At 37.9% G+C, this 14,033-nt stretch overlaps 1 protein-coding gene across 1 annotated transcript; it reads left to right on the top strand.

The window, feature by feature from the left end:
• Positions 1–761: 761 nt before the first annotated feature.
• On the top strand, positions 762–13,432 carry prlrb (prolactin receptor b). The gene is made up of 9 exons (XM_085295158.1): positions 762–900; positions 2,499–2,659; positions 4,814–4,946; positions 5,792–5,955; positions 8,495–8,658; positions 10,336–10,474; positions 10,591–10,687; positions 10,775–10,844; positions 10,941–13,432. The coding sequence occupies exons 2-9, from the start codon at positions 2,581–2,583 to the stop codon at positions 11,679–11,681; spliced, it is 1,587 nt and encodes a 528-aa protein (XP_085151284.1). The 5' UTR covers positions 762–900; positions 2,499–2,580; the 3' UTR covers positions 11,682–13,432.
• Positions 13,433–14,033: the final 601 nt, after the last annotated feature.

The following is a 14,033-nucleotide window of genomic DNA, read 5'->3' as shown; positions in this document are numbered from 1 at the left end:
AAGTGTTAGGTACAAGAGGAGGTCGCTCAAAAAACTCTACTGTAACTTTCTTGAGTTTACAACCTTTTCTTCATGTGACCTGTAAAACATGACAGCAATATATTTTAAGAGAAAATGTGAGACAGGTGTGCTGCTCTCGCTCTGACTGAGTTTATGCATCTTGATGAGTCACTGCAGGCAAATATTCAGGCAAAAAAGTACAGTGTACACAGTGTATATATACAACAATAAAATAAAACAAGAAAACGTGAATATTTTTAGAAATCTGCCAAAGACCTGTTTAAAATTTTTAAATGGTTTTGTTTTTATTAGGCAAGTAACAAACTGAATTCACGTTTTTACACCAAAATGCAAAAATAATGTGTTTTACAATTTTTTCTGCCTTTTTTTTAACTGTAAATATAAACTCGTGGATAACAAAATAATCAAAGCATTAAAATATTTTGGAGTAGCTTTGATATGCGTGTGCATACTGGTGGATTAACCATTATAGGAACATTAAAAAAATGTAGCTAAATTTGCTAAAATACCAATAAAACATCATGAAGGTATGAAGACTGCCCTTTAAACCTGTTACTAACCAGCCAGTTACCATTACTGCTGGTACTTTCAGGGAATTAAGTGAAGTGAGACATCTCGCTGTGTTTACTCTCTCGCTCGTACTCAGGTGGGTATGTCGTGACGACAATAAGCCCCTCCCCCGACTACTAACGAGACACCTCTCTTCCTTATTTGTGGTCATACCTGGGGTGTTAGGCGCATTGGTTGCCAGGTGTGCGGAGCTCGTCTGGAGCTCGTTTGGCTTTGTGTCATGACTGAAGAAGGCTACCTTTTTTGTTCTGTACCCGTCAACGTCCGATAAATATCGATGATAAACATAGCTGCCAAGATCATAAAGTGGTGAGTGAACGCCAGAGCGCGTCTATTAACCCTCTACTAACCTTTAGTTGTACTTATTTGTGTGTGTTTTTTTTCCCCCCCGCGGCTTCCTGGTAAATATCACACCTGATAGGGCTGCATGTAATTCTTTGGTAATGGATTCTGTGCGTGTTGTGTGCTCGCAGGTTGGTCTACAGAAAATGAAAACCTAAATGTGCTATGTAATGCAATGCAGGGTATTAATCAGGCTTCCTATCACTGAGTAGCTGAGAGTATAAAGCGCGTAAATCCACATGATTTTTTTTTCTGAATTTAATGTGGGTTTTTAAAAAAAAGTTATTTCTTCCGCTTTAACACAAAAAATCTGATAGTAATAAAAGGAAGCAATTAGTTAATCAGTATTAGTACACATAATAAATATTATACATATAGTACAGTTTATATCCTTAGGTACAAATTATTAGGCCTATATTTATACAGAGTGTTGACTGAACATCTATGCTGTTGTGTGTTACCCTAGTAACAGTTTTTCAGCATGCGTCTTGCCAAACATTCTTATATTTTTGCACTTTAAATACAGCATAATAATGCAATTTTTTTTCACTTATCTTTAAACATGTAGAATATTATATGTAGTTCATTAGAAGAATATTAAAATATATACGTTATACTAGATTCAAGATAGGATAGGTTTACTCCCAGACCAAATGTTTATTCTGATTGCCAAATAGAGTATTTAGCTTTGGGTTTTAATTTTGGCATGTAATTGAGACATAAGCCCGATCCAAGACTTGCTCCGCTGAGCGATCCTGTTAAAACTTGTCAGAATGGGTGTCACAGCAGGGAAAAAAGGAGCTTGTTGTCTCTGTTTGTGCTGAGCAAAACAACACAAATTACAAAAAGGGAAAAGGTGTGGCCCCTTTGCGATATTCTGTACATTACAGGTTGGTAACCAGAAAAAGACGGTTTCCTACACTTCCTGTGGTGACTGATTGCATCAAGCATGTTAAGGTGGCAGAAAACTACTTTGGTGTCTGAGTTCCCACTGAGCTGAGCTTCAGTAAATTTCCAGTCCATGTAGAAAAGCCGTGCAGCAGTTTGCAGTGACGTGCAGTTATTCATCAAGCATTTCCAACATAATTGTGCGTACTTTGTTTCTGTGTGTAATCTTTATCCAAGTATCTCTCAGGAATAAGGAAGTGCATAAACAGTCCAAAGTGCGTGTTTGTGAATTAGATGACTTTTTTAAAATCCCCTACACACATATTAACGTATTCATCTCCAGCATTTTTTTTAGACAATGTAAAATTTGCTTAACACCAAACGGCATGTTTCAAACTCTTTTTCACGTTTTGTCTGGCAATTTCTGGCAAATCCACTTTGCTTTTGAAATGAGCAAAATGAATCTAACATCACACTTTCAGTTTATTTATTTACTAAAACACTCATATAATGTTTGAAGTCCTTGATTACAGCTGATGATATTGCCAGCCAATTATTAACAGTTCATTTTAACGTTTGATAACCATATGAAAATTGTTACTGACCCGTATATGTAAATGAAAAACTGGTATTATTGGTTGTGTTTGCTGTTTTCCCACCATATCTGCTTGTTTCAGGTAACAACAAGACATTCTGCCTCAAGCTCGTATCACACCATTGCCACTTGCTTGTGATGTCACTTCCCTGTCACAGAGTGTGATGGCTTGTGCCAGGATGGTGAAGCATCTCAGGCTGCCATTGCTGCTCCTGCTGCTGGCATTAGCTGCAGAATGCAACAGTAAGTTAAATCACTGAGGCTCGATTCGCTCAGAATATTTACTTACGGTTAGACGACATTTCAGCTGAAGTATAGACGTTTTAGTGTTAATGCATGGGGTTTAACAGAAGTATTGCTCCTACATCTCTTTTGACGTCATGCTGAGAGGATTGATAAAGAAACATCCATCACTGGGCAAATTATCAAATTATTTTTGAACCTCTGAAAATTGGTGACATACATAAAAGTGGCTGTAACACCCAAACCTCAATGTGATTCTTTTGTTAAACCCTTTGAATTAAAGCTGAAAGTCTGCACTTCAATCACAGCTTGACTAAAATCCACTGTGCTGGTGTACAGAGTAAACGACTACATCATGGTCCAAAACTGGGCCTTTAGTGCTAGTGGCCTACAGACTATAAAATGCAGATAGTTTTGGATTTTTTTTTTTTTTGTAAAAGGATATTCGGTGCTCATTATCCTGAATAATTACATTTAAAAATTAAAACGAAACACCTTTTTTTTTCTTTTTTCTTTTTTTTTTTTACTTAAATAAAGTTTTCTCTGGTGTGTTATTCTGTTATTTGTAATCTAACAAAAAGCAGCAATGGTTAAAATCTCAGTTTGAAAACACTGAATCCAAGCAAGATTTAATGTACAGACTAATAACTGTGTCTCTACATTAAATCAGTCTGAAGATTAACTGTGAATCTTTGCAAACATTAAAGTCCACGAATAAAATGAAATGAAGTTATGTTTGATATTAGTGGTTTCAATTCTGCCTACTTTCCGTAGCCATGTTACGTCTAGCAGCTGGACATTTCTGGGCTCCTGCTCTCGAGCAGTAGGAGTTTTACCCTCACTTTATCCTTTCTTTTGAGCCAGAAGCTCCCTTGTTGTGCCTCCTCCACCAGATATTTGAGAGCATTTATCAGCATGGAGTCTGTCATCGCAATTCCAACACCCCACACTCTGTTCATGAGCCCACATCTGGCAGTCCTCAGTAATTTTCCCTTTTCCCACAGAGCAGGCATGGTAGTGGTAGATATGTTACCATAGTGAGGTTGTGGTTTTCTGTTGTGGTAATTTTGATTTTGTATTGAGCTCATGTTCTATTTCCTTTCAAGCCACAGTAGTTGCCAACACCTCCAACTGCAAATCTGAGCCCCACCTCTTTGCCTGACAAACAGGATCAGGCACTCTGTTATCATGCTCTCTGTTTACTTCCAGCCTTATTGCTTTCAGTTAGGTTATACAGGACCCTCATATCAGGCCTATGTTACTGCTTCCTTCTAGAAAACGTGCTGCAAGGTGGTAGCTCTCCTCTAGGCCTCCTACATAGCCTTGATAATGATACACAGCCTTGCTTGGGGCATCCACCATATGTGTTCTCATAACAGCCCTTCGATAACAGCCTCCCAGGATGTCCACCTACTGTGCTCCTGTTGGCTAACAGCTCTGATTTTATTTGTCTTCTCTTTCATTTTCTCAGTCTCAACCCACATCTATCAATCTGTCCTACATTTATAGAAACAATCTTGTGCTTTTTCAGTCTAATGATGACGGAGTTTACTGAGATTCCAGACCACTATGCCCTGTGCTTGAACATGAGAATGACCCAGTCATATACAGATTTTATTATTGTTTTTTCTTAATATTATTCTTTTAGTTGCTCCTTTTATGGGTCTGCCTCCATTTCACCCGTTCCCTAACATCCTCCTCTGTCACACCAACCACATGCATGTCAATGACCATATCCATTAATCTTCTCTGTGGTCTTCTTCTTTTCCTCCTCTCTGGAACCTTCACATTCAATACCTTTGTCCTATATACTGACTGTCCCCACCTTGCCTCCCTAGCTTTGTCACTTAAGTATCAAGAAACCTATTAAACTATTTTTGACAAATTTTTCCACCAATCACTGTGGAGTTTTATGTCTAAATAAACATTATAGAAAATGCCATTTCAAATGGTCACAGGTTGAGTTGCTGTGAGCACAGCTTAAATGAATAAACTCTGGGTGGATGAGTGAAACTAAGATAAGTTATCAAAGGTAAGAGACAACGTTCACTTACCTGAGATAAGTGAATGCTGTCCTTTAAATAACTGTGCCAAGTTTTTTTTTATCATATTGTTTATTGGAAGCTGATGTCTCTTTGTCACGTGTGTTGCCAGGCATGTCTCCACCAGAAAAACCAGACAAACTTGGCTGCAGGTCCCCCGACAAGGAGACTTTTTTCTGCTGGTGGACCCCAGGCTCTGATGGAGGGCTGCCCACTGTGCATCACCTCTACTATAAGACAGAAGGGTTAGTTTAACCTACCAAGTCTGTTTTCTTGTTATTTTACACAATAGAGATTGTGGGTCCTCCGCTGGAATCAAACTGGAGTTTTAAGTACGGCATAGTGTATTTATCTTCACCCCACGCTACCAGATACTCCATGAAGTTTCAAATTCTTTATCACCCGCGTTGAGAAATAGTAAAGGTGTTGTTTAGTTGTACGTGGTGCTAGATAAGTAAATGTGGGGAAACTACTGGGTCTCTTTTCACACCCTTGTGAGCTGAGCACAAATCTTTGTGGATGTGCAAGTACACCAACGTAGACGTGGCTCACCCAAATGACCCACATTTCTCTAGCTAAATCCTAGCACTAGCATTTCAAGAATCTTCACAGATGAAATGCCACAAAACTGAGTCATGGTCCTGAGAGGATGGATCTCGAAGATGTTTGTGTGTTTGTGAAGCCCTGACTTGGTGACATTCTAAATCATTAGTCATCCCAGCGAAGAATATAATATAATAACATGCTAACCAGCTCATATTATCATTTAGGTTTCCAGTAGTTGTCTTTACTATAAATAATAAGGATATTATATGATATTTTTAAGTGTTTTTTTTTTTTCTTTGCTAATTTTGAATCATCAATCACTTAACACGCATATTGGGTTAATTGATTGATTCCAAACTGGGCAAACTTGAGTATGTGAGATACACTTAATGCTTAAGCCCATAGAATATGATAGTAAGGTGCAATAGAAATGACTGTACATGCTTACAGACTCATCAGAAAATCCAATTATTCATTTCTTAGGAGATGCAACTGAAGTCACATTGCAGTGATCGGTGATGACATGTATTTTGTTCATGTGCAGTCAGGAGAATATGCGCCAGTGTCCGGACTACCACAAAGCTGGAAGTAACTCCTGTTTCTTTAGCAAGACCTCTATCTGGGTCGAGTACACTGTGATTGTGGAGGCCTCCAATGCCCTGGGGAATACTTCTTCAGACCCCCTTACTTTTGACTTGATGAACATTGGTAAGTTTTTCTAGTTTTAAATAATTTACATGAAATATATAAATCAAACATGATTTTTGATTGTTTTGTGATAAACAGAAACCATTAAAAATAGAAATATGAGCATATATCATTTCTGTAAAGCATTCTTGTACTAAAAATATCCTCAAAGTTTATTTATTTTTTTATTTTCTGGGTTGTAATGGTGGCACGGTGGTTAGCACTGTTGCTGCACAGCAAGAAGGTCCTGAGTTCAATTCCACCATCAGGCCGGGGTCTTTCTGTGTGGAGTTTGCATGTTCTCCCCGTGTTTGCATGGGTTACCTCCGGTACTCCGGCTTCCTCCCACCGCCCAAAGACATGCAGCTTGTGGGGATAGGTTAATTGGATAATCCAAATTGCCACTAGGTGTGAATGTGCGAGTGAATGAGAGTGCAAGTGGTTGTCTGTCCCTGTGTGTTGGCCCTGCGACAGACTGGCGACCTGTCCAGGGTGTACCCTGCCTCTCGCCCTATGACAGCTGGGATAGGCTCCAGCGCCACCCGCGACCCTGAAAAGGATACGCGGAAGCGAATGGATGGATGGGTTGTAATGATCATTTAAACTATGATTGCTTTTGGCCTATCACTGTACTGTGCACTAAACTATAAATCACGCTGACCTTTCTTTAGCTACACAGGTTATTATTTTACAACACTGAAGCTTGTTGATATAATTAGGATTTTCTGGTAATGATTAAGGGTCACTTCAAACTTTCTCATTCAGAATGAAAAACTTTTAAAATGTTAATAATAATAATCTGCTCAGATCAAAACATATTTGTGTCAGAACAGGAGTAACACAAAAATCTGTACGGACTGAGCTAATGATTGGCACAGTTTTATTGCCCAGACTGCCTTCTTGAGGCTGGTGAGGAATGGAAAAGTACTGAGTGACATACATGAGCCGCAAATAAAAACCTGAACAGAATGAGGTGGAACTGGTTTGTGCACAGCAAAACTTCTGTATACTCCAGCATCAAATTTCACACCTTTTGTTGAGGTTATACAGGCAGAGCGGTATCTGCGTCCTGTCCTGTAAGCAAACAGTAATTTCACTGCATTAGTTGTGGAGGGTTTTTGGCCTCAGAAAACACACTTTACAAGCACCCATGCATGAGACTAAGCACAGATCAACATGCTGGTTTCTGAATAGGGCAGCTGCAAACCAAAGTAGAGGTGTGGCCATAGGGGAGGCAATGCTAGTCTGCTGGTTGGTTGTTTCACATGTTTGCCTGCAAACAAATCATGGGTGTAGGGTTTCTGTTGAGTAGCACAAGAAAATATAGAGTATCGGACTCTTCATTTGCTAAATTATGATTACATTTTATGCACTAGAGTGGTTTTTTTTGTTTTGTTTTTTTCTAAATCAGTTCATTCAGTTCAATTCAGTTTCATTTACATGGCTCAAAATCACAACAACAATTAACTCAAGGCACTTTACATTGTAAGGTAAAGACCCTATAATAATACAGAGATGGCCCCCAACAATCAGACAACCTCTTATGAGCAAGCAGGTGGTGATAGTGGGAATAAAAAAACTCACTTTTAACAGGAAGAAACCTCCAGCTGAGCCAGGCTCAGGGAGGGGCAGCAATCTGCTGCAACTGGTTAGGAGGGAGAATGGACAAAAGACATGCTGTGGAAGAGAACAAGACATTAATAACTAACGATTAAATGCAGGGTTTTGTATAAAAGAAGTGAGTGAAGAAGAAACCTCATGGGAAACCTTCTAGCCGAATAGACCTATTGGGAGCATTCTGTGTCGCCTGATCCAGCCCTAACTATATGCTTTATCAAAAAGGAAAGTTTTAATCCTAATGTTAAAAGTAGAGATTCACACTGGGAGCTGGTTCCAGAAGAGGGGCCTGGAAGCTGAAGGCTCTGGCTCCTATTCTATTATTGGATAGTGGAGTAGTGAAGACAGGAAAGGGTGAGTGGGTGGGGGTGCAGCAATGGGTCGCAGGTCAGACTAAAACCTGGGCTGCTGCATTCTGGCCATGTTGAAGGCTTTTCAGAGAGTTCATTGTAACAATAAATTATAATAGTACAGCTTAAAAAGCAATAAATGAACAGAAGAGGATGTTATGGATAGGCTGAGATGAAGTCAGGAAGTAATTTTGTTAAATGAGCTTGCTAGAGACCAAAATATTTACGATTATGATTTTTGCCTCACTTTAACAGCCCTACCTGATAGCTTGACAGTAAACGCACAAACTGTGGGTTAACTCTTGGACACCAAGAACCTTGTGTAAAGTCACTCCTCACTCCAACATGCCCATCTGTATCTACGCTGGTGTTATTGGATAAAGGCAAAATGACAAAAAAAAATACAATCACTTTTTTCAGCCTAGTTCAAAATTTCAATATGTAAACAAACTAAAGTTAATGCTCTTCTCATAAAACTTAATTTCATTTTGCTTTTAGTGCCAAATACCAAATGTTGGCATGCAAATATACTGAACTAAGTTTGTACCTGATAAACAGCATCACAGTCTCTGTTTCTCTCTATTGATGAACAGTGAAGCCCTTTGCACCTGAAAATGTTACAGTGGTGGTCAACATAGAGGACAGCCCACACCTCACCATCCAATGGCATACACCGTCTAACATAGACACAAAGTCAGGATGGGTCACTCTGAAGAATCAACTGAGAGTCAAACCAGACAAGAGCAAAATATGGAAGGTGAGTGGCTGACAGAGCTTCTCTAATATTGCATGGAAACGTTCTTACACTGTGCCAAAAATGAGTCCCCATGGAAAATTACCATTGGATGAATGAAACATGTGCCAACCTATTTTGTTCTCACCACTGTGTGTATGTTAGTAAATTATAATTGTTCAGAACAAACAGTTTTGTAGACTCTTCGTGCTATTTGGATACTATCTACATGCTAACCCTCCCCCACCATATATAAGGAAACAAGTTTCCGAAATGACAATAATAGTTATTATTGGTATTATCAGTAGAGGAGGTGGTTGTTGTTGTTGTTGTTATAGTAGTAGTATTAATTTTAAAGATTTGTATTTGTTTTCCTAAGGCAGCCAAGCTGTGATTTGTTTGTATGCATTTTTAGGGGGGCTTCTAAATGTTACTTTTCTTTTTTTGTTTTTTAAGATACATGATTTATCAATATTTTTATATTTTTCCGTGAAACTTCATTTAGTCAATTGATGAGGTCTAGTTATCCCAAGCACAGTGGCAAATCTACTACAAAATAACTTCAAAAGAAATAAATTAAGGTATTGCAATGGCCCAGTCAACGTTCAGACCTCAACCTGACTGAAATGCCGTGGCGGTACCTTAAAAGAGAGCCATGCATAAATGAATGACCGCAAAACTCAGTGAACTTAAGCAATGCAATAAAGAGGAGTGGGCCAAAGTTCGTCCACAATGAGGTGAGAGCCTGATAAAGTCATACGGAAAATGATTGCTTCAAGTTATGCATGACCTTGTGTTTTTCACACACTGCCTCTGCCTTTTGGCTTAGTTTTTGTTGAATAAATAGTGACATGGTGTAATATGTCACCTGCTGCTGTATCTGAGGTTGTGTTTACCCAGTTTTAAAACCTGGAAAGGACTAGATTTTTGTTTTTTTTTATTTAAATGTCTCTGTATATAAAACCTTCAAACTGACACAGCGCACGCTTCCTGTTTGTATTGATTGTATGTGAAAATTGTAAATAACTTTCAAAAATCTGTGGATCTGAATGCCAATCAAGTCTAAAAGTTACTTCTTCTTAGAAGTCACTTCTAAGTTTGACCAACATTAATTTTATGCAAACCTTTTAACAAATATACAAATCAAACCGACATAACATTTTAGAATTAAATGTGAAATCAAATTAAACTCCAAGTTTAAAGTAAATTAAGTATTATTATTATTACCATTTAGATTTTCTATCCAAAAAAACAGAAAGCCACACAGTGAAAGCTTAACATGTTACCCATTATGAGTTGAAACCTCAAAATGTTACATTTTGAAAATTAATGCAATCACAAAATAAATTTTAGGTCTAACTTTTAGCAGTCTTGGCTAGTAGCGATTATCTCCTCTGTCAGATGATGAATCCATGTTGGCAAGTCAAGCATGAAATCAGGCTCTGGAATGAACTGCACCAGCCCAAATAGGAAATCATTAAACAACCTTTTACTGTCATGTGAAGAATAAAGTTGTGGTATAACCTGTCACACACGATTAATCAGTAAATCAGTATACTGCAGTTTAACCATAAATTTTATGGTTAAATTGTTTTATTTCAAAGTAAACAAATGTATTTTTAACTCTCATTTAGTCCAAAGGTGATCTTAACAGTAGTAGAAGTCAAATGTTTTGTGATTTCTTTTCCTCTTTCTTTCTAGAATTACGCGTCAGAAACACAAACACATTTCACCATTTACAGCATTGATCTTGGGGTGGTGTACATGGTTGAAGTGCGCTGTGCAATAGACAATAGCTGGAGTGAGTGGAGCAACACTACCTTTGTCAAAGTCCCTAACTGTAAGTCCCGAAAGCCCTTTACGCCTTCTTTACAACATATTGGCAAGTGCTAACAGTTAAAGATTAATAAAAATGTGCCTTTTTTTTTTTTTTTTTTTTTTAAAAACAAAATTCAGTTTCTCGCAAGGACAATTCCTTTTGGATACTGGTTTTCAGCCTCTGTCTAATTCCATTGCTTGCGGCAATGATTATCTTGATCCTGAAGAGAAAAACGTATGTATCTGATATAAAGTCTAAATCACTCTATTTTACATGAAGACAAGATGTGAAGACTTGACTCATGACTGTTTTCTTTCTCAGTGTGAAGAAGTATATTCTGCCCCCTGTCCCTAGTCCAAAGATAAGAGGAGTTGATGTTCAACTTATCAAGGTGATTGCCTCTCCATTCTGCTTCTAGAATATGCACACACAAAAAAAGCCCCATTGTTTTGGTGCTGATAATAATATACTCTATTAACCTTTGCAGAGCGGCCAATCTGAAGATGTCATTAATGCCATGCTTCTCAACCAGAGATTTCCTGTTATGATACCCTGGAAGGACCAGAAAGAGGATTACCTGATCGTGTCTGATAAAGAAACCTCGTATTTGCCATTGGAGAAAAAGAAAATATTCATTCTGCCACTTGCCATGGCATTAGACTCAGAAGTCCAATCTAAGGAGACAAGTGAAGTGGATCACTTTCCAAAAGACAGCGAGTCTTCCTCAGAGGAGAGTTCAGATAAGACAGAGTCGTCGCAGCTTCTTACTAAATGCTCAAGTGCAAACGTTTTAAATGATGAGAAGGCAAATCAGCTAAAAGGTGTCACTGAGAAGATCTTCCAACCGTTTGGAATCTGTGGTTATGTGGATATTCCGAGACATGAGCACATGCAGGAAGCAGACTACAGCAGAGTGAACGAGGTAAATGGTGACAATATTTTAATCATGAAGAAAGAAAATATTCCCCATACTCTGGACACACAGGGACAAGAAGGCAGTGTGCCTGATAACTACAGCATGGTGAAAGAAGTGAATAGTGACAACGTGGTTTTCCTGGAGAAACACAGTGAGTCAGTTAACGCTTCTTTTAAGGCTAAAGGCTACATAGACTGGGTCAATCAGAAGCCAAAAAATCTTCATATGACTGGGCACAGTGAAATGGGAGTGTGCCCACAACTAGTTGGTTGTGAATATGTAGATACTGTCCCTCCACCAGCTGTAATCTAAAACTTTTTATCATATAAAAATGCTATTATAAGGTGACAGCAGACATTCATCATTACTTACTGTTGAATCAAAGCTGTGAATAGTCTATATTTTTGCTGTTCTCGTTGGATGTACGGTTGGTACAGACATTCGTAAAAACCATAAAATATACCATCTCTGGTCCAGGGGTACTTGGGCTACTGAGTATAAATTATACTTGCACCAACAGCAGGTAAAAGTTTGTCCTTATTCAGTAGAACAGTTTGACATGTGCTCATTGGATTTGCGCATTTTGTCCAAACATCCATGAGAATGATAGTGCTCTGTTTCATCTCGAGTTATCTGGGGGCTGACTTTTTGTTTTGAGTAACATCCAGTGAATGGATTCTTTTCAACCAGATTTGGCTAATACTGTGGTTTACCAATTAATACCTGCAAAAACCTCAGGTGTAATTTGTGTTTAGTAGAAATTAGTATTGCCAAAGTTATGCTGAAATAGATCGAGACTATACCAGCTAAACATCAAATCCCTGCTTTTAGCTCAAAGCATGATGTGTCCGAGTACAGCATGACTGAATTGCTTTTAAGTCAACTCTTATATTACATTAGCCATGTCAAGCTTTCAAAACATTATTAGTAGAATGCTTAATTTGTGGTATAGCTAAGTAAAGTAACCCAAGTTTAATCATTTAAGGCTTGTTGGCAAAGAGACTGTTGCTTGATGGCTTTACAGTTACTGTTTTCCTTTTTTGTTTTTGTTTTTTTTTTTGTTTGCCTCTGGAAGGTAAATTGTGGTCTGTTTCATTATCAAGAATGTACACAAAGAGCATATCCAGGTTTCTAAAGTCATTACAACGCAATATTATTGGCACATTTTTATTTATTTTTTTAAAGTGGTGGCATACTGTGCTGTAACTGACAAGCAAATCTGCATATGAACCTGTGCCTAGTCTAATCAAGTGATTATTTTACAAGATATGGTATCATTAAAAAAGCTTCAGACTTAAAGAATAGATTTGTTTTACTGATGTAAATTTATAATTAGATTTTTAAAATGCATCTTGTAACATAATACAAGGACTTCCAGATAGGTAATACTTATGCATTACGCATGTAAACAAGCTAATTACATGTGGAATTTAAAAGAAACTTTTGTTGTGTGTGTTTGTTTGTTTTAAACACTCAATTAGAGAGATGGGGAGAGAGAGCGAGATCAGAGGGAGCAGAGTTCAAATGGGTTAACAGAGATGACATAATAAAATATGGAAAAATCATTGTTTGTTCATTTTTCTTCTCTGCCTGAATCTTAAATACTCTCTATGGTCTAAAGGAGCATTTGGCTACCATACATTTCATTTTTTTTTTCAGAACTGGTTCATGTATGAACTAGCTTACATTCACCTCAAAAAAAGTGAGATATATAGATATATCTTTTTTTTTTTTTTTTTTTAATTTAAATAAATTTTTATATACCAAAACCTGAATGTCAAAGATGTATCGGCTCATCCAGCTCACAATCCATCACCAGTCACAGGTTATTGCCTGTAAAATGACAAATGTGACCTTGGGGTGGCTGTAGCTCAGGTGGCAGAGCAGGTCAGCCATTAATCAGAAGGTCGGTGGTTCGATCCCTGGCTGCATGCCAAATATCCTTGGGCAAGATACTAACCCCATGTTTGCCTACTGGTGGTGGTCAGAGGGCCCGGTGGCGCCAGTGTCCGGCAGCCTCGCCTCTGTCAGTGCGCCCCAGGGCAGCTGTGGCTACAATGTAGCTTGCTATCGCGTGTGTGTGAATGGGGGAATGACTGAATGTAGTGTAAAGCGCTTTGGGGTCCTTAAGGACTAGAAAAGCGCTATACAAATGCAGGCCATTTAACAATTTGGATAAAAACCCATTAGGTGATCACCGTGTGCATGTTTCATTACAACCTGATCAATACTGTTGGAGCGGCAGCGATTCTTACTTCTGTTTAGCATTTATTGATAAATGCTGATTGAACAAATATTTTTATGTTTATTTGAGAAGACAACTGAAGGTTGTAGACTTGCTGTTCTCTATAATATTGGGGGTGTCTCAGCCAAATGTACTCAAGCCTCTACTCTTGTGCATTAAAGATTCACTTATTAAGTTGTGATTACACAAATGACACTTAAAATTGAAATTTAAAATTAATGGACTTCAAACTGATCACAAAATGTAATTCCATTGTTCTTGGGACAGTATCTTTTCTATAGTTAAGTATTTGTCAAAAAAATATATACCATTTTAAAAAAAACAAAAAAACAACAACACCTCAACAGTGTGGCAATACATACTTATCAGCACTTTTGGAGCTTACTAAATATTTATTATCTGTATAATTCGATTATAAC

This window comes from Mchenga conophoros, linkage group LG12 (genome assembly GCF_057382185.1).
Source record: "Mchenga conophoros isolate Kocher_MC1m ecotype Shallow Benthic linkage group LG12, M_conophoros_male_GT1.1, whole genome shotgun sequence".
Classification (NCBI taxonomy): Eukaryota; Metazoa; Chordata; class Actinopteri; order Cichliformes; family Cichlidae; genus Mchenga; species Mchenga conophoros.
The sequence above is the reverse complement of the archived record's forward strand: the minus strand, read 5'-3'. Positions and strand labels throughout refer to the sequence as shown.

What these genes read in the sequence shown, in the direction of transcription:
- prlrb (XM_085295158.1), top strand. Translation starts at nt 2,581, where the DNA reads ATGGCTTGTGCCAGGATGGTGAAGCATCTCAGGCTGCCATTGCTGCTC. An exon ending in TTTTGACTTGATGAACATTG is followed by an intron (nt 5,956 to 8,494) that starts GTAAGTTTTTCT and finishes ATTGATGAACAG; the next exon opens with TGAAGCCCTTTGCACCTGAA. An exon ending in TTGATGTTCAACTTATCAAG is followed by an intron (nt 10,845 to 10,940) that starts GTGATTGCCTCT and finishes TAACCTTTGCAG; the next exon opens with AGCGGCCAATCTGAAGATGT.